At 47.2% G+C, this 20,941-nt stretch overlaps 1 protein-coding gene across 1 annotated transcript in view; it reads left to right on the forward strand.

Annotated features, from left to right (window-relative positions):
• Window positions 1-38: 38 nt before the first annotated feature.
• NTN4 (netrin 4) overlaps window positions 39-20,941 on the forward strand; it is a 47,823-nt gene continuing 26,920 nt past the window's right edge. Inside the window, exons 1-3 of the mRNA XM_026868265.1 lie at window positions 39-448; window positions 3,111-3,640; window positions 19,823-20,110. Coding sequence (XP_026724066.1) covers window positions 424-448; window positions 3,111-3,640; window positions 19,823-20,110 — 843 coding nt within the window. The 5' untranslated portion in view covers window positions 39-423. The remainder of the gene's footprint in view (window positions 449-3,110; window positions 3,641-19,822; window positions 20,111-20,941) is intronic.

A 20,941-nucleotide genomic window follows, 5' to 3' on the forward strand; every position in this document is an offset into this window, starting at 1 on the left:
GGCCGGGCGGATGGCACTGGAGCGGGGCCCGGCTGGGAGGTGCGGCGGCGGGACGCGGAGGAGAGAGAGGCTGCGGGATCCGCCGGCGCTTGCGGGCGGCGATGCCCCGAGCCGTCGGGGGACGGGCAGGGCAGGCAAAGCGGGCAGCGCAGGCCAGGCGGGCGGCGTTTTCAAAGCCCCTTCCCGTAACATAAACACTCTGCGCTCAGATCTGCCCGCAGCGGGCTCCTGCCGCGCCGCACCAGAGACATTTGGGCATAAACAGTTTGCATAACGCTTCCTCGGCCGGTCGCAAGCCGAGTGCCAATTTTCTTCTTTAAAAAGAAGAAAAAGCCCCGATGGGAAACAAACATTTAATCAGGCACAAGATATAAATGAAACATCACAAAGCAAGTGTTGCTAAAATGCTTAAGCAGGAAGCATATGATTTTCCATGGATGTTTTACAGGTGAGTCATGGTATTCGCTGCATGCTCTTACTCATTACTGAAGATCCCAGCCCGGTGGCATGTACAGTACATAGAATGGGAGTATTTCGTTGGGCAGATGCATTAAATGCAAGAATGGAAAAGCACGTTTTCCAGGGCTGTGGCAGAGCAGTCATGAGCTTGTGGCTAAGAGCATGGAAATCTTTATGCTCTCATTTGTCCTTCTACTGAATCCTTGTGGCAGCCAGCATTACCCTAGAAAGCTGTCACTTTTCATAACATGCAGTGCTCTGCATCCGTCATGCAACTCTTTCCAATTCAAGTGAAAACAAACACCCTTTCAAAGGGGGTTTCCTCTCCCCCCCTTCCCACCCCTGGTGGAAATGGGGTATGTGTGCCAGCAGCATTTCTCAAATCCTACTGAAGCCAAAGTCCCTAGCCTCAAATCTGGCTCCAGGTGAGGAAAGGACCCTCCATGCCTGGCCCAAAGACAAATGCAGTCAGTGACCATCTGGGACTGGGACTGGAGCATACTAGGAGCTGGGAGCAACTGAATACACTCGGCTTCCAGGGTCTTGCATGGGAATTTGGTAGCCAACCCCTCCTGGGTGGGCTCAGGCAGAGCCTTGCCCCTGCCCCCGTGACAGCTACGCAGAGCCCTGTCATCGCCACCGCAGTCACCAGTCACCAGGAAACCTCCCACTGACCAGGTCCTCCTCCACTACCTCCCCGGGGACAGTAATAGGTGGTGCACAAAAAAAACCGAAAGGACTTGATGAACACAGACTAATTTCAACCTGGCTCAGGGTGCTGACTGAACCCTGCTCTTTTTACCTCTTCCTGAATCTGCTTTGAAATCCTGTAACTGAGGGAACCACACTAAATGTTCATCTATTTGTTTAGTGGCTGACTGCTCTGTGTTACACGTAGCCAAAGAATCCAGGAAAGCAGCCAAAGACATAAATTAGGCCAACTTGTGGCAAGCCTAACTGATAATATGATAATAGCAGTTACTTACCTACCCCTCAGGAGAGCTGTGTAGGTTAGTTAATGTTTATACAACGCTTTGAAAAGGATGTTCAGGAGACATAAGTGATACTACATTAATTTTACAGTGATATTTGTTTACTTTTCTAGAGTAAACATGTTCTGCAGTTAGTATAGATCATCTCGGACAGAGTTTTACCAGGTCCCTTGAGGAAGCTACTTGACTGAACATTTCACTAAAAATTTTCCAAGACTGCTTACCCCGTGAAATCCAGAGACTACATTCAGAAGTGCTTTGTAAGGGGTGCATAACAAGCAGTCGTCCACATCTGTTCTGAATAATTGATATAGAATACTTGCATAGACCTTTGGAGGTAGAAACTATTTCTTTACAGGGTGTTTCTTGAGGAGCAGAAGGAGTGGAGAACATTGTCAGGTTCTGAAGGCTCAGCCTCTGCTAGTGTGTAATATAGCTTGATTGCAACTATGATATTATAGACAAAAGCTGAAAAAACCCAAATAAATGATTTGTTGGATGCTAAGCTGAAATAAGCTTTGGACATTACAAAAATGCCAAGAATAAGCCCTATTGGTGCACAAAGCTGACTATGTATGACTGGCCTGGTGATAAAGATGTTTTGGCCTTGCCCCATCCAAGTCATCAGAGCTTTTTTTTTTTATGTTAAACAGTTATGGTTCATCAGATACAGCCTTGACCTACTGTTACATTTATTAATAAAGAGATGGAGAGCCCCTAATCAAACATTCCTGCAGCAGGAGTGTTACATTGCAGATGGTTTCACACCAAACCCCATGGTGATTTTATTTTTCTTTGACACTTTAACTGTGGATTTTTAAATCGACAAGGCTTCCAGAGAAACTTGAACAAAAACCACAGAGCCTCAGCTGCGAGGCAGCTTGCCAGCATCATTTCAACCAAGTGGTTTTGTTTTGGTTTGGTTTTTTTTTCCCCTCTTTACACACACCAGTGACAGCCTTCCCAAAATTAAGCATTGCATCGATTGAACCCTGACCTCAGCAGTAGTTTGGGACTGTGGGGAGATCTGAGGTATGGATGGAGGGGTGGGAAAGGTGGTGAAGATTTGAGGTCACTGGTGACAGGAGATATTCCTACCAGCTCTCACACCCCTGGCACCCAATCTACTGCACGGTGATCTGGGGTGCAGCGATGCTGTCCTGCCAACATGCCACCTTGGCTGCCCCATGTTGTCGGCAGCCCATCTTTCTTGTGCTTTTCTCCCATTCCCCAGGACCACCTGAATCCCCTTGGAAGCCTCAGGGCAGGGGTGGCATGGCCACTGTCACTGCCCCGAAGCTTCAGCCCTCTCTGGGTCCCTCAGGGCAGGAGGGTGAGGTGGAACCATCTGTCTGCCTGCCTGTTGCCTGTTCTGCTCTACAACTCTTGATAGGGATTTTCCCAAGTGCAGGGAAGCCCTGAGGGGGGTTTGGTGTGTTTTGCTCTTATAGAGCACACTGAGCTCGGTGGAGAGGAGCGCTGAGCAGCACGCCTCCCTGCTCCCCCTCAGCCCCTCCTGGGCTTGGCGGGCATCAGCAGCACACGGTCTCGGCAGGGGCAGTGTCCCCAAAAAGCGTGTGCGAGCCATATCTGCTTCCGACAGAGTGGGGTGCACCCACCTCGGGAGCCGGCTTCATCTCCCCGCTCTCTGCCTTGCAGGTCTGGGCAGTGTGGTGGGAGCGGGCAGCCCCTGTGAAAAGGCCTGCAACCCTCGGATGGGCAACCTGGCGCACGGGCGGGTGCTGCGGACGGAGACGGCCTGCGGGCGCCATGTCACCGAGTCCTTCTGTGCCTACACCGAGGACGCCCAACACCACTGCAAGCGCCCTGCCTGCGGCCAGTGCAGTGCAGCCCACGCGGGGCTGGCCCACCCCCCTGCCGCCATGGCCGACTCACCCTTCCGCCTGCCCCGAACCTGGTGGCAGGCGGCCCAGGATGCCCCCCACGAGACCATCCAGCTGGACCTGGAAGCCGCCTTCTACTTCACCCACTTGATTTTGGTCTTCAAGTCACCCAGGCCAGCTGCCATGGTGCTGGAGCGCTCCCAGGACTTCGGCGAGACATGGAAGCCTTACAAATACTTTGCTGCTAACTGCTCAGCCACCTTTGGGCTGGAGGATGATGTGAGGCAGAGAGGAGCCATTTGCACTTCCAGATATTCAAGTCCCTTCCCCTGCACTGGAGGAGAGGTAGGTCTGCCGGAGTCGAGAAGAGAAAGCCCTCACTTCAGCCCCTTTTCCCTCTCCAATGCTGCACTGGCATCCCTTGTCATCACATTTATATCACAAGGTGATTTAACACAATTAATTCCTAGGTGATGTAGGCACCACCCTGTCCCTTGCTTTGCTGAGCTACTAATCCCCCTCTTTTCCAAAACCACCTCTCCCGTCACCCAGTGAAACACCCCTGCACAACTGCAGATGCAGCAAATGCTGCCAGTTCCTCCGGAAAAACCAAAGGGAACATCGCTCTTGACGGTCTTCTCCAGATCTGGCAGTTGTGTGGTTTTGGGGTGATGCAAATCAGTCCGACAGACCAAAATGCAACTACATTAAAATTAATGGTCACCAAATTCACTTTTAATAGGGGCCACCTTCACTGAGAAGTAAGTGTGTAACCATTCAGAATAGCTACACTGAAGTACCATTCCTGTAAGCCACATTAACCAGGCAATTAAGAAACCTTATACCGCATCTTTTTTTTCCTCTGTGCACGCTTATTCTCATGTGAAATGCACACGAAAAAATTTAAGAAAAACATCACATCTGCTAAGAGGAAAAATATATGTGAACAATAGATGTGAAAAAGATTCTTTTCAGTATCAGAAACAGCAGATAATAAATCATGCACTTGGAGGTGCTACCAATAATACTCTTCCCTTAGGTGCCTTAGCCTGTCTCACTGTGCTGGAGACCCTCCCCTGGGAGGCACGGCTGCAGGGCTGCCTCCAAGGGTCCCCACCCATGAGGACGTGTCCCCAGTGGCCAGCTCTGGACTTTAATGGCTGCTCCCTCTAGTGGCCTAATTTAGTGAGCTTGTCTGAAAGTTTAATCAAAATTCCCCCTTGACCTAACACAGAGAAAGGAGCAAATCTGATTATTGAATCAAGATGGTCAGTTATACCATTGTAGTTTCTGCTGAGAACTGGCTTTGAGGTGAAAGCCTGGTCTTTGGAGACCAGCATTCATGTCTGAGAAGAATCACCTGTTCAGGCCCCTTTGCAGTCATTCGGGGTCACCTCTAGCCATGCTCTGTCTAGGAAGCCACTCTGCAGAAATACGCGCTCTGCAGAAATGCGCATCTCTTAGCTGTGTTTTGGGAGGCAGCCCGTGTCCTGCTCTAGGGGAAGCCACTCCATGCTCTTGTCATCTCAGAAGCAAGGATCTCCTGACCTGCCAAACAGACCCAGAATGGTTATTTCATTAGCCCAGCTCAGATGGCTGGTGAGAGAAACTGCTACCTTCCTCTCTTCTACCTTTCTTTGCTCATGCCCTGAAAAAGCTGCCTGAACTTCCTTTCACAGTGAAATATGTAAAGGGGCTTTTAAGAAAGATGGAAAAATACATTTCACCAGGGCCTGTTCTGACAGGACAAGGGGCAATGGTTTTAAACTGAAAGTGATTTAGATTGGGTATAAGGAAGACATATTTTACAGTGCAGGTGGTGAGACACTGGCACAGGTTGCCCAGAGAAGCTGTGGCTGCCCCCTCCCTGGCAGTGTTCAAGGCCAGGTTGTGGACGGGGCTTTGAGCAACCTGGTCTAGTGGAAGGTGTCCCTGCCCATGGCAGGGGGGTTGGAACGAGGTGATCTTTGAAGGTCTCTTTCAACCTAGACCATTCTGTGGTTCTGAATCAGGGCTAACTACAAAGTGGGACTTACAAAAGAAAGGATGGATGTACCCCACTGGGAATTTTCCAGGCCCTCAGCCCTTCTGCCAGCCTCTCTCTGTGTCCCACTACTTGAATCATAAAGCTACGCTAGCGTGTGATACAGGGTACGGACTGAAATCTACAGCTCTCAGGCCAGCTAGCAGGACATGTCTGGGGTACTCTGACTTGCGCGCTCCTTTGCCAGGGATCGTTCTCGAGGATGAGAAACGCAGGCTGTCATTCGGGGAAGTATCTGCCCCGTTTGTGCTGGGTCCCACGTAGGTAGCACCCCAGTGCAGTTTTCATTGTGGTCATGCCAGTGATCCACCAGGATGGGGGCTGTGCCTGGCGAGAACCTGTGCAAATTCCAACCTTGGTCCAGCTCCTCTGCAGGTTGGTGCAATGCGTGGGGACAGTAGGATCAAGGTCTTGTAGAAACCAATGCTCATCTCAAGAAGAAGAGGAATGCAATGGTGTTTGATGCATCTGCAGTAGCACGCTGCAGAAACAGGCTGTTTACTGAGCTTGCTCCTGTAGGATCTCTTCTTTTGGCATTGCTTCAGTCTCTGTTGTTGCAAAGAAGCTGTAAAAGTCAAGATCATCTAATTATTCCAGGTTTTAAACAAATGTTGAGTCCGAGGTACTGGAGCTTATAAGATGTTATTTATATGGCAAACTTCAGTTCCCCACACTTAAATACCACTTTTAACCTGCAAAGTAGTTAACAGCAGCTCTCTGGTGACCAGATGGCAAGTCTGCATGCTTAGCAAATATCACATTTAATTTATTACAGTGTGCTACATTCCAGCAATTACTTGTAACTGCCAATAGCAGCATGTATCTCACCTAAAGAAACAGAGTTTTGTATTCCATATGGAGTTATGTTGTGCTTTACTCCACTTCTGGTAGCACCTAATTTCAGACATATGGAAACAGTAATTTCACTTGAACCAGTGGTTTTAAATACGCAGTCATCTGAAATGTCCAAGTCTGAAGGGTGTTATTTAATTGGAGCTCAGTTGAGGCAGTTTTCTTTAAAGCACAAACATAAATTCTGTGAGTGCTACTGGATTTTTAACTTTTTGGAGGTTTTAAACTGCAATGACTGTAACTGTAACAAACGGTGTATCAATCACACCATCTGTATATCACTTTCTTCCACTTCAAACATTTCAAGGCCGCATGTGCATTTCCAGACACAGTCAGGGCTTGCAGGACTTTGTGTGGCGGTGGAGTCTCTGCAGGCTGCTGGCAGCGTGGTCACTCTGCCACCCATCCCCTTGGATAAGCAATTTGCCTCAGACAAGGCCTCAAGAGATGGCAGCTCACACCAAATGGCATCAGAGCTTGTCACAGACCTGTGGCTGTTTGGGTTGGTGGTTTCTGGCTTTAGCCCTCTGCAAAGAGCAAGTGGTGCTGATCCACCTGCATTTCAGCTGATCATTACAGTGCCTGCAAGCCCTGTTTCAAGGCAGCAGCATACAGAAGCTCATACTACTCAGGAGTTTATGGCCTCTTTTGAATAAAACACCTGTTTTAATTTGGAACAAAGGTGTATTTCCTTCAGTTTTTATTGAAAAGAAAGATCAGTCTTTTTGCATTTCTTCTGCCCTTTATCATCACGAGTCATTCTTAGGTGCTTAGTTCAACTCTTGTGACAAAAATACTACCTCATCGCACCTTGCAATGATGTTGATCTTGAGGAGATTTATAATAGCGCAGAAAGCAAGCTGCCAAGACTCTAGGTTCATTTCAAAGATCCAGAGCTCGGAGCTGCTGGAGAAATGAGAGATGCTGAAATGGCTCTGGGAGACGCCTTTCTTTTTCTGTAGTAGAGCGGCTCTGGGCTTCCCTTCGGGTGGTGGTACTGGAGTGGTGGAGAGCACTGGGAGACCAATCTGTGCTCAGAGGGTGGCACCATGCTGCAGTCACCCAAGCGATGTGAGCCAGAACAGGTAATGTCACATGCCATGTGTGACACTTGGCAAGTCAACTGATGGGTAAAGTCACCTCAGCAGGGGTATGTCTCTGCTCTTCTTTGCTACCAGTCCCTGATGCTGCAAAAACATGTGTGGTTATCCTCTGCTTTGGATGCATGAGCCCTCCACTCTGAAGCAGGCATGAGCTGGAGGATCAACAGCCCAATGGTGGGATTAGGAAGGAAAGGACAGAACTAGACAAAACTGTATAAGAAAGAGGTTGAAGGCTGCATGATGTGGTAGTGATGCCAAGAACACTGCACTGATGCCTGGGTTTGGTCTTAAAGACTTTCTCGGTGGAAGTAAGCATGACTTCACAGGTCAGCATGTGCTCAGAGAATTTGCCCAGCTGAGCCCCATACCGGAGCAGCCTGCCTACAGTCTGGCCTCATGCAAAAAAGAACCCCCCTTTCAGCAGCCAGGAAAGCAATGACTTATCTGCAAGGATCCAAGAGCCAATCAAAACAACTGAGCCCTTTCTCTGTAGGGAACAGAGGAAAAGAGGCAAGTGGTGGATACCCACCTCCTGCCCTGGCACCCGCAGGCACTCACTGCATCCTGTGTAGAAATCCACCAGCAGGCTGGCACTGCTTTCAGGGTCCTAGGGCCAGGCTGTCCCCGTTGTGGGGCCTGGCCAGTACAGGTGAAGGAGAAGTGGGAAGGAGGTGGAAGCCTCAGTACAACCAACCTCAGTTTCCAGCGAGCTTCAAGCATCTGCCAATTTGAGGGGTTGGATTTGCAACGCTGTGAAGGGGACAAGAAGCTTCTTCCCTGTCAGGGAATAATTTCAGGTCAGCTGCAGGCAGAAGGGTCATAAAAGACTTTCCACATTCATAATTTAGTAAATTAATGGTTTCACAGCAGCAGTTTGTTTAGCATAGGCAGAAACCTATAAATGCTGACCTTCTATCATCAGAGTTTTAAGAGAAAGGCTAAGGCCAAGTTTTAGCCTGGATCATACAAATGTGCTACAAATCCAGATTATTTCCACTTTTTTCCAGGGTGTAACCCTTCAGCCACATCATTGCAAGGGAAATCAGAACTGGATTCACCAGCCAAATGTAATTCAATCTAAGTAAGCAAGATGCAGAAATAAACTCTTTCAGCTTCATGCTCAGACAGGAATGCCAATTTTATTAGTATGCACAAAAGGCTATCTTCCCTCCCATAATTCAGATATAATAATATTTCTTCTTTTATACTCTAATCTTAAAATTGTCCTCAGCTGGAGATCCCTGTTAAGGTCTCATTGACATGGGGCCCTTAGCAGATGTTAATTCTTTAACTGTAAGCAAGAGTGACTGTCCACTCTGCAATGCCATTATCTCATTCACTTTACATTCCCATCTGTGGTCAATTCAGATTAACTCGCCTGAGTGTCAAGCTCCAGGATAAAAGGACTTACTGAAGCAGAGTCTCCTTGATTTTAGTAAATTAGTAACTTATTTGAGTGTTCATCTATTCAGAATACTGCTAATAAATCACTTGGACACCTCAGCTATTGTTGCTGCTTGCTATTAATAGGAGAGGCGTATTTGCAGTTTGACTGTATTCCAGCAACAAATTCTAACGCGCTTTTAACTTTTGAAACATCACATACCACTGTTTTACTGTGGGGTGTGTGTCTTACTGAGCATTTTATTGATTTCATATGTCTTCTCTAGCAGAAGAACCTTCAAATGGTTTGCCTTGCATGGTTACTGCGTGCAGCCCGCCTCTGTTCCTTAAGGATTTGGACACCAGTCCTACTGGTTGTACCTGAAATTAGCTGTGTAGAGGAGAAGTAAGTTGTGTCCTGCTACTCACAAGTTTGGTCCTGATAAACAGTGAGGAATTGTAACACTTGCTGACATAAACAGGAGTTGAAGATGCTCAGTGACTTTTGTCTTCAAGCCCTAATTTTGGGTTGTAGAAACACTCTGTTGCAGCCTAGAAGATTTTGCCCACTTTTTGCCTGTCTTTTAGGCCTCAATAAGCTTAGTCTTTAAGCTTATCATTGCTGTCCTTAACCGAAGCTACATCTTCATTGCTCCAAGATCTCAAAAGACCTTATGGGTTTGAGTTCAGCCACTTGCAGGACTTGGCATTCCACTAAGAACCTGGGCAAATATGTAAGAAAAACCTCAAAACAGCCTCGGACATGAGCCCATTAGAGAGCTGCAAGTGGCTTTTTTAATTGTCCTCTGCCACTGATGTCTGCACAGAGAGAAAACAAAGGCCCAAACTGACAAGAAGGAAAGAAAGATTCTGGCTGGTGTTTAGCAGTGCTCAGGACATGTGAGGACATGGCTAGGGAAGTATGTCTTCAAGTCCCATCTTAACACTTTGTAGAAGTGCATTTTGTAGAACAAAAACCTCTTTAACAGCATCTTCCTGATCATTCTGTCTTTGGGAAAACGCAAACTGTCAGGCTCTGTACAGAAATGCCACATGCAAAGGAGGGTCTGTTCAGCTAGGGGACAGAGCTGATGGAGGTGATGGCCAGGTCCGGACCAGCTCTTTGCATTGTATCGGTGAATTTAGCAAGAAAAAAAAAAAAAAAAGGGGGGGGGGGGGGGCCCGCTGCATTATTTCATAAGCACAAAAATAATGATTTCTAGGGGAATAGTTAATGAGACGAAGTCAAGCTGGTGTCAATGAAATTACGTAGAAACATAGAAATCCCAGGCTGTGGCAGCTGGCATCCATCATGGGGTGGCTGGGGAGGGTTTATGAGAGCCAAGGGGGATACGTGCCTGCCAGCCAGTGCACACAGCGCTCACTGCTTGTGGCAGTGATGGCAGCAGTGGCACACCAGTGGACTGCCATCCCCCCACTGGCCATCTTGCTGACAGCTGTGGTGAGGGGCATCTCTTGGCTTGGCCCCTGAGCTTTCCCTCCTGTCAGGGAAGCCCATCTTCCCAAGCCCTGTGTGGGGTTTCCACGGGTTTTAACATGGTGGGGTGGGGGGAGCATCTCCCTTTAAATAATGTGGCAGCAAAAAGAAGATTCAGGTGAAAAAGGGGGAAACCTGAGCTGATTTTTTACCTGTACCTGGGAGGACAGCAGATGAGAGCTGTTCTGGGCACATGTGGAGATAAACCTTTGGTCTACGGAGAATTTTACCATGGAAGATACTTCCCCTCTAGAGTTCAGTCACCATCAGGGCTGAGCAAGAGAACTGCTGTTTTCTGGGCACCGGCACCTGTTTTTTAAGTTTTCCATACTCCATGCTGGTGGAGTACCAGCGATGATACTGCCAGATCTCTGGGCCTGGTTGTGACTAATCCCTCCCTCTCTACTGTGGGCAGTCCTGGAGGAGTGACGTGTCCTTTTGCTGGGCCTCCCAGGTGCTCAGCATCTCTGGAGGCCTAGGGCAGGCGAGGAGCAAGATGCTTCTCCACCCTGCCTGGTGATCCTCCACATAATTTCCCCCATTACAGCTAGCCCACAGAAAGGCCTCATCGTCTCCTTTTCTCCCTGGCTTTCCCAGTGCTTTTGGCACTTGGAGGTTAGCCCTCTGCTTGGCCAGCTCTTGAAATGCAGCTGCCTCTGGGATGGAGCATAGCCAGTGCTTAACTCTGCGTATCAACAGTCCCCCATTTAGAACAGCAAGTTTCTAACAACTGCGGATCAGGGACTCTGGAGTGGCATCCAGTTGTGGCTAAAACAAATTATTCCTCAGAGGGAGCTTGACCAGTCTGTGAAAGGGGATATATTGTAGGCTGCCAACAACAGGAGGGAATCGGTCACAGGGCTCCAGGAGACCCTTTCCAAACTTCTTATGTAGGAAGTGAAGAGCACTGTACCCACATGAAACAAGAGGAATTTGGGTAGGCAGAATTTAATTCTCTAAATTGGCATCTGGCCTTGTTAGTGGGACTATTGCTTCTCTTGAGAAAAGTGCCATGGCATTTTAGTGGTGCAGCCAGAGCCTCTCTTCAGGCACTGCACCCCACTGCTTCATTTCACAGTTCATTTCTGGCATGAAGGGAGGACTGGCTCACTTATTCAGCTCCCAGTTCACTGTCTGGAAAGTACAGCTGCCATGTTTCTCTTTGGGATTCCTGGATACAACCAGTTACACAGGAAGTGTTTAACCTAAAGCAGTGAATTGACACATCTCAGAAGTTTTGGATCAAAAGCTCATGGGGACTTAATCTGATATTAATCTCCATGCACAATGGGTGTCAGTGTGAGATATCCAGTCTACCAGCATTCAAAATCCTACACAAATGGTGAAGTCCTCAAATTCTCCCTGGGCAACATTTCCAGGAAGAAAATAAGTTAATGTCCAAAAACAAACTTACTAGACACAAATGCCATTCATCTCTATCACTAGTCTCTCTGCAGTGTCCCTCATTGCTGTGGTCAAAATCTATAGGCATGGGTTGAAAGGGTAGTGCTGTTTCTCGTGACCTTTTGATGGTGTGTATTTGCATATAATTCAGACAGGTGTTCTTTTTCCTAAAATTAAGTGTAGCTCATGGTAACTAGATGGTTTAAGCAGACAGGTCTATAAACACAAAGCCTTTTCACTATAGATAATTGAAAAGTATTCATGAAACCGGGTTACTCTTAGGCTGAAAGAAATCCCCTTGATCCTTAGTACTGTTGCAGTTACTGAAATGCTAACCTGCTGCCTTGCAGGCTTTTGCAGTGGTGTGTCGCACTCAGAAACTGTGAAAGGGGTTATTCTGCAGCTCTGGGGAGTGAGCCAGCTTTCCTTACAGCCCTGCCTATGAACAAGCAAATCCAGTTCTCTGTCTGGCTCTTTGGAGGTAGCTCCAGGTTTTCTTGGTCTTCCATACGCACAACAGGTACTGCCATCAGGTCAGGGCCGAGAACATAAATCTTTGTGGGGATAGGGAAAGGAGGGGAATTGCTGGAGGGAAGAGTATTTAAATACCATCTTTCTTGCTGATGGCTCAAAGGACTTCATTTCATCAGCTGAAATGTGTTGGTTCGTTTTCCTATGCAGGATAGTGCAGCCTGATTCTGAAGATGAGAAAAAAGCAGTAATTATTTTCCTAGATAGTGCATAGCTGATGATATTATGCATCTGGATGATGCTTTGTGAGCCAAGAAACAGTGTTTACATCTATTTGTTGAGTGAAAGTAGTGATTAGGCAAAATGAAGCCATTGTGGAATAAACTATCCATTCTTGGAGAAGCACTGTTAACTGGAGGTGAAGAAATCCAAATGCTTTGAGCTGTTTTGAACAGGAGAGACATTTTTCTGGTAAGAATATTAATTCTGCGATAATTGTCTGCATGAAGGCAGGATGACCTAGCGGTGTTTCATTTTCATCTAATGAAACTGTGAGGCAGAATGTTGAAGGAAAGCTGAGAAGATGGCTCTTGTCTGATTGATTATTGCCGCAGATGTCAAGAATCCTGGAGAAATCCCGAGGCTCTTGCCTAGCTTTCCTCGTTCCTTTTCCAGCCCACCACCAGCCAGCTGCTTCATGTGAGTAGGAGTGCTTCCCCTATAGCTTCTTGCTTTTGAGAATGACAGAATGCCATGAATTTCCCCAAAGATAGAATTTGTCCTGGTATAAATTAATTTGCCAAGACTCCCGCAAGGGCCAGTTATTTGAAATAGCTGGATTTTCCTCCTGAAGTCTTTGTAAGGTTGTATAACTTCTGGATGGTGTGACAAGACACTGTGAAAGGTTGACATAGATAGTCCCAGTGAGCACACACTGTTGCATCATTATTATTATTTTTTCATTTACTCATTTCTACAAATGAGCCTTATTGCCTTAAAACTCACCCCTGTGAGCTTTCTATAGTGCTTACTAAGTGAAACTACTACTTTTGACTTTTACATCTATTGAGAAGGAAAGCTTAATTGACCTAATAAAATTTCCCAGCTAAGATTCTCAGAACAAGACAGCCAAGGCTAAAAGCAGTTGCTGCTTTTGGGTAGTCCCTATGGGAGAGGGCCTAGGCTGTAGGACGGGCTGGGCTGGCTACGGAGGGAGGCATAGAGGAATGGGGCACAGGCATGCAGTAACTGGGCAGCAGGTATAGCACTGAGCATCTCAGCTTCCTCTGCAGCTGTGTGCGGCTTGAGCAACAGCTGGAGCCTGTGGGCACAAGCAGATGTGCTAGGAGATGCTGGACACACAGCTGGAAATCCCAGAGCTAGGCAGTGGGAGACAAGGGCTCCCATTCACCTTAGATCCAGTGCCTAACCTTGGTTGCTTGCTGGGTTCGAGGGGAATTTTTCAGGAGGCAAAGTGATGAGGTCCTGGATGTGCTGGCAGAGCACCACCACCTTAACTGACTACATTTTCAGAGCATTGTCCAGGCACTAAATAAACCAAATTGCTTCCAGTGGAGATGGAGATTCAGCAGGGCCCCATAATACAGGCCAATTAGCCACATTTATTTAGTGCCTGTGTACCAAGAGACACTGCAAACTCCTAGTGCAAACCCTTGACTTTTTTGTTAAACACTTACCCAGACATCACATGCCCTTTTGGAAGGTGGTGCATGTCCTCTGTTGCTTTTGCTGTCTCTCTGTTTGGAGAAAACATCAAACCTTACATTCTTTTTATTCTTATTTTTTCCTGTGTTCCTGTAAAATACGTTGAAAGGAATAAAATCACCAGCAAAAATCAAATAAAGCAGTACTGAATTTATGAAATGCCCATGAGCCAAACGGGTGAATCACTAATACAGATACATCGTTATTCTAGAGTGCTTCATGCATCCAGGTTGGATGATTCAGGTAAAATCCATCAATCTCTTTTGGAAAGAAACCACAGACCACTCATGCAGTGTTACAACCTTGGTTTTCATTTACAACCAAATAAAAATGTAGTTATGTTTTTAGTATTTGTTTATTGCTTTTATTTCTGCTGTATTCCCATTTGTTGGCTTGTTCACATGTATAATCACTTCTTGAGTCTCCCATACATTTATTCCCTCTGTTTTTAATTTTCTGGTGTTGTCATTTTGTGAACCATCTTCTAATGCCTTCCAGGCTCAGGGAGAGAAACTCTGGCTGAGGCCAGGCTCCCAGTTGGAGGTTGGAGCATGGCACCTCTAGCCAGGTGTGGGGACCCAGGGAAGGGTCACATACATGGGAACTGCGGGTCCCTGTCCATGGCCTCTGTAGGTGTGCCTATTTCTGAAGGTCTGTGAGACAGAAGCTTTTTGTGGATCAAGCATGTCTCTTCAATGTTGTGGGCATTTGCATCCCAAAGGGCACCTTTTGATTGCTGTGGACACTTGTATCTTGACAAAGGTCTGGGCCCTTACAGCTGTGGTGAGTGGAGGCTGTAGTGGTCCAAGATGCATCCATTAGTCATTGAGAAGGCTTTGCTGGTGGCAAATCTTTCAGCGGTTTTGTTGACTTCCTCAGGCAACTTTGACTTCAGAGCCTATTTTGTTGCTCTCAGCATCATTCATTAGCATTTTCCTTCCTACTGTGGAGATATATATAAAGATGTCCTTTCATTGCCTCTTGCGTGTAAACATACTAGGGTACTTCTTGCAAAAGGACTTTTATGTATTTATAAATTGAGGTCATTGTGGTGCAAGCGGTTACTTGAGTGCACCATGTTCATGGTTGCTGCTTTATTTATATACAGGGCTACATTACTGCATCTGTGGAATGGCAAGTAGCTAAGGCTTCTTGTACTGCTAAGACAAAAAACATGTGAAGTAATCAACAGAGCAGGAGTTGCTTATGACAGCCCATAAAGAAATAGAAATGCTGTGGAAATTTATTAGAGGGTGTCTATGTAATTATGTGCTCAAACTGCAGACATCCAGAACAGTTTGGCTGAAGAGCGGAGTATTCTTACCCCATGGCATGCGCAAGGCACTGCAGAGCAGCTTCTCCACTCCTGCACCCCTGGGAGCAAAGTGGGCTCTCTCCTGCTGCTGCCAGGCCTCTCACTGGGAGGATCAGGTGAAACCAACCCTCTCAAGGCATAGCAGTAACATTCCTCACTCAGGGATTGCAGTCTACAGTTCCTATTTGGCTGTGTAGGGAGACTTCTCCCCCACCAAAAAAAAAAAAATAAAAAAAAATCCCTGTGCAACTTTGAAATCACTCCTCTATTGATATTGCTTCATGCAAATGTTGCATTTATAGAACATGGAATTCGATAACTTAATTCCATGTGACATGGAAGGAACATTACTCCAAATACTGGACATTTTGTTTTAAAGACAGAGGTGCTTTTTATTTGCCTCTTGGTTAGTCACATTTGCTGCTCAGATATGAGATATTGCTAGATACTTAGTTTTAAAAGGAAACTGAGATAAAGATTCAGTTCCTGGGACTGTGTTTAAGAAGAATCCTAAATACCATAACATTTATAGTGAGCTAACAGCACTGGGAATGGAAATATCTTTCTGATAGGATATATTATGGCATGTCTATCACAGAAGTGCCATGGGTTTTCAATTTGTTACTTCCTATTTGTTCTACAAAATAGAAAATTTGGGTTAGTGCATGCACTAAAGAGCTGCTGGTGTAAAGATCCAGGCCTCCCACTCTTTGTTGTCATACATTCTTCTGACTACTGGGGGAAGTCACATTGTCTGCCCAGCATTGTACCTCTGGGTTTTGACATATTGTCAGTGAGACACCGCCATGCAGACAGAGGAGTGGGGAAGCTGGAGGTCTGGTCACTGTGGTGTGCTTTCTGGTGAGTCTCGCTGCAGGCAAATGGCCAGGTTTTGCTGCCATTGCTCCTTTACCAAGGGGCTGGGTGCATTCCTCTGAATGTGGCGGAGATTTCTTCTGGCAGAGGCCATGCTCTGTCAAAACAGAAACGGAATCATCCATCTAAAAGTATGTTCTCCCTTACCTCATTGAGCTATTTATCTCCCTTGTGTAATGACAGCACAGCTCTCTTTGGCAGGACCCTTGGGCATGATTTCTTCCAGTGGTTTGGGGATAGGAAGACTAATGGACTTGATTGCTCTGCAGGCAGTGATTTCTCCAGGGGGTGGGAGGGAACTGCCATCCCCCCATTGTGTCTGGCAGAGGGACTGCCCCAACAGCTAGAAAGCTGACATGACATATGCCCATGTCAGCCAAAACCATGACTGTGGTGGCAGAGCCACTGGGGAGAGTTTCTGTCCCTGAGTTGAGCCAGGCATGCATGTTTTCTTTGTAGCTTTATCAGGATAAACCTGGAGGGCTACTGGAATCTGTTAGGAAGAGAAAATGATGGCTGTGGATTGGGCATATCACCACAAGTGTCCCAGGGTGGCTGGGGAGCTCTGGCTCAACAAAGGCCATCAGAGGAGCCAGCAGCCCCCAGCTGGGCAGTGGGACTGAAGTCCTGCCTGGTGACATCAGGGAAATGATGGGCTTGTAAAATCCCATCGTCAGATACACGTGTATGTTGGCAGCATGTACTTCTCAAATCCTGCCTACGTGCTTGCCCTACGCCATTAAAACTAAACAATATTTTGGTTGAGGAAGCCTCTGCAGTGGCTGGAGACCGCCAGCAGAACTGTATGTGTGAAAAACCGATCAGGTTTGGTGTGCAAACCATGGCCTGTTTGTAGATGGGATACTGCAAACTGGGGACAGTCCTTTCAGTGTAATTTGCACAGAAAAGTCCAAAGACAGGTAAAAGCAGGAAATCTGGTACCCGTTCATGTGTGTATGTGGGGCTGGGGTGCTAGGCAGCACAGGGGTGCAGACCCATAACAGCTGTATGAGGGTAGTGTGGCCCCAGTGATGTGCTGACTCCCGAGACGGGCGGGGATAAATCAATGAGGTTAATGACTGAACAGGAAAATCCTGCTGAGAAACATGCCCTTGACCTTATTAAACAGCCTCTGGGGGCTCAAGCTTAATCTGCTGGGGCAGAGCAGAGAACTGCTATTTGTATGGTGTCCTACATGTTATAATGACTGGTTTGTATTTTATTAAAGTAGAGCTAGTAGCATCTGGGAAAGAGAGATGAGGGTGTTTACTGTCTTGGCAGTGCTGAGACAGGCTCGCCCCGTTACATTGCACTGCTGCAGAGTGCAGCATGGCTCTGAAACCGGGACGGAGGCTGCTGGGCACAGCCGGAGCAATACGGGGCAGCCGGGGGAGCAGCTGAGAGCCTGCCGCCCTGGGGAATTACAGATAGGGCTCATGTTTAGCATCAGTGTTTTCAAGGAGCCATAAAAAGAAATGTTTGTAAAGTTTTAGGGCCTGAGAGGGAATACTGGCTCCATTGAAATCAGGAGCATAACTCCCCCTGAATTCCACACAGGCAAGGTTTAACTCTCTCAGCATGAAGGCTCTCGGGCTTATTGATTTCCTTGCTGCAATTGTCTTTACTGGAACTACAAGCATCAGTCATGTGCATTAAATGGGGATCGATAAACAAGAAATACTGAAAATGATGAGAAGAAAGTCTGCAGCTGCATCCAGAATACATTTTTCCATTTATTTTCTTCGCTGCTCTCATCTGAATCAGGATGAACAAAGAATTCTCTGAGATGCAATTTATGTAATCACAAGGAACCCAAAATGCTAGTTTTTACTGAAAATTCTCAGCCCAGTGTTTTCCATCATCTCCACTAAAAGGAAATCGATATCTCCAATTTGGATGTTTCCCAAGGAGTTTCCTTTCCATATCTGAAAGCATCTTGTGTTCACAAAGCCACTAATGAGTAAATGTGACCAGAATGACATTGATTTAAATTTGGGTAAATAAAAAACCTTGGGAAGAGGTGCAGGGCCTGATAGTTGCATCCACTTGGGTTTCTGTTCATATTTGCTTGATATTTGTAGGAAAGCAGAAGAAAACTCCATATGTTCATGAAAGAGAGAGGGAAAAAACCACCACTTCTAAAATGTGTTGCTATTTATTAATATCCCTCATCAGACTCAAGGCTTCCACACAAGGGGTGTACCACTCACCAGCCTTCCCTCTGACCACGTCTCCTAGTTAATCTTCTCCCTTATTGATGTCTTTCTGGCAGAAGATACTGGAATACCTTTGGGAGGGAGCATCTGCAGGATGGTGGCGTGGTGACATGGGGCTGCATCCATGACGTGCTTGACAGCACACAGCACCTGCCACCAGCATGTCAGAGCTCTGCTGTCACCAGCATGCTGGTCGCAACCATGCTTGGCAGGCCAGTGATCATTCAGCTCCAAAATGGGCTCTAAATCTCCCTCCAGGCCAGAACAAAGCTTATTCCGACTGGATCCTGGCAGCTCTGGAGAAACACCAGGTCCCAGCCAGGAGCAGGGCCAGCCAGTGGTGGGGCTGGTGGAGGCGGCAGCTGGCTGCCAAAGCCTATGGGCAGGCGAGGTGGCAAAACCAGGGTCATTATTTCAAGGATCTGTGAATCCTGGTGAAATAAAAAGGAAGCCTTCATCAGCTGAGGTGCATCAGCCGCATCCTTTTGGGGGAGAGGAGGGTGATCACCATAAGCGCTGCTGGCAGACTCATACACTGCCTCTTGCCTGGCACCCTGCAGCACCTCCTGGCAAAAAAAGATGGTCTCCCTTCACTGCCACATACTTCCTTGCTGTCTATAGCAGGCTGGCTGGCTTTTTGGGTGGCATGGGTGGTTATAAGCGTGGCAGCAGGGTGGTTTGAGGAGGTGTTAAGCCACTGTAGGCAGTAGTGCATTGAGACATGAGGCTGTGTCACACCCTCAGACACTCATCAAGTGACCGATTGAGTGGTGCTTATAAATATTGTAGTTCATCAAGCCTTCAGTGGCTATTCAGTGAAGAGCTGTTTAACTATATGGAAAGTGTCGCTGTCAGTTGAATGTACCAGTAACTAATACATGTGCCATAAATGTGTCATTTTATGCCAATAGTAGTTATATGAAGTATATGCTGTTTCTGATGTCTCACTATAGGCAGCCAGACCAACAACTTTAAAATAAACCTCTTCAAGAAAATTGGTTATTTTTATCTAGCGCTCTCAATTTTCAACTTGAGCCAATATTTACCTATTCAGTCGGACCAAAGTTAAAATAAAGACTGACTGATAAGTATTTGTTTAAACTTCAGAAACCCCCACTTTTCTTCCTTTTTTATCTCGGTTTTCTTGACTATCAGCTTGCTGTCACTAATTGCCACACCTAATCACTTTTCAGCTAGGAAACAGCCTGGGACTGATAGGAGCCAAATATTTGGAAGTCTGAGCTTTATTTGTTAAAAAATACACCCATTCTGGAGGAGAGAAGGTTAATGAAGAGTCCTCCACCCGAGCATCGCCTGCAGGACTGCTGATCCCTGTGCTGGGCCACACTGCGTACCAGCAGCACCGACCTCTGCTTTAAGTTAATGGTGAAATGTCATTTGACACCCCTAGGGTATGGACTTTGTGTGGAAAGGGACATAGGGGATCACGGGGGGGTCACTTTGCACATACCAGGGTCGAGGTGGATTTGCTACTTGCACGGCTTTCAGAGAGGAGGAGCATCACAAGAGTCTGGTGCATGCTCCCAGAGGATACTCCCGTTGCCATCCCACCCCCTGGCCCACTGTGGGGCTGACTGACATCCTTCTTTCTGCTTCCCTTGCCATGTTTCTCTGCCCAGGTGATATACCGAGCCCTGTCGCCGCCTTACACCATGAAGGACCCATACAGCGCAGAAGCCCAAGCACAGCTGAAGATCACCAACCTGCGGGTGCAGCTGCTGGAGCGGCAGGGCTGCCCCTGCCTTCCAACCAGCCCAGCCCCCTGGTCCCTGCAGCCCCCACTGCCCCTGCACTACGCCGTCTACGACTTCATTGTGAAGGGCAGCTGCTTCTGCAATGGCCATGCTGACCACTGCATCCCTGTCAACGGATTCAAGCCTATCAAGGCGGCTGGTGTTTTCCATGTGGTACGTACATGCACCCAACAACATCTGCAGTGCAGGAAAACAGAACTTTAAAAGTAGTAGGGATGGTATGGAGTACGGTATAGGTCCAAGTACATGGTATTTGATGCGTGATGCCCTGAATTCCAAGCACAGTGAGTAAAAGTGATCTTTACAAAGGAGGTAGTCTCTGTGTCAGGCTGAAAGGCTGGGCTTCCCTTGTACCTTGGTGTGGGGTCCCCCAGGACTCTTATCCATGAAGGGTGCTCCACAGTAATTTGTTTATTTCAGGTGGATCCTTAAAAAAAAATCAACATTGCTGACTCCCTTCTTCCCCAAAATGCTAATTTACAATATCTTAAAGATAATAAATGCAGGGTATTTTGATGACAAAGAAGGATGATAGCTTCTCTGAAGGTACTAGGCATCTTGTGATTGCCGTTGCTTCTGGAGGATCCTCAGATATCGAGTTGGGTCCTGAACTGAGGAGCCAGAGAACTGGGTTTTGGCTCCCACACCCAGGCTTTCCATCGCCCTTTGCAGTATCTTTCTCTGGATAAAGACTACAGTGGCTGCCTTTCAATCCCCTCTGTTTCAAGGGGACTTCCATCACAAGAACTCTGAGTTAAAATCCCTTGGGACCCACAAAGACCTAAACCCCAGTGCTCCCATGTCCCAGAGAAGCAAGAGCCATTAAAGTGTTGGGGAAGTGATGGACACAGCAGTGGCCGATGCGTTGCATGCCTGCCAGTCCAGGGACACTCACTGCCCCCAACACATCTTGTCCTTTCTGCCCATCTTGGCTGGCTCTGAAAGTCCTGCCTTTGCTGGCAGAGGAGCAGTAGGGAAAGACAG

This window comes from Athene cunicularia (assembly GCF_003259725.1).
Source record: "Athene cunicularia isolate RWA chromosome 1 unlocalized genomic scaffold, athCun1 chr1_part2, whole genome shotgun sequence".
NCBI lineage: Eukaryota > Metazoa > Chordata > Aves > Strigiformes > Strigidae > Athene > Athene cunicularia.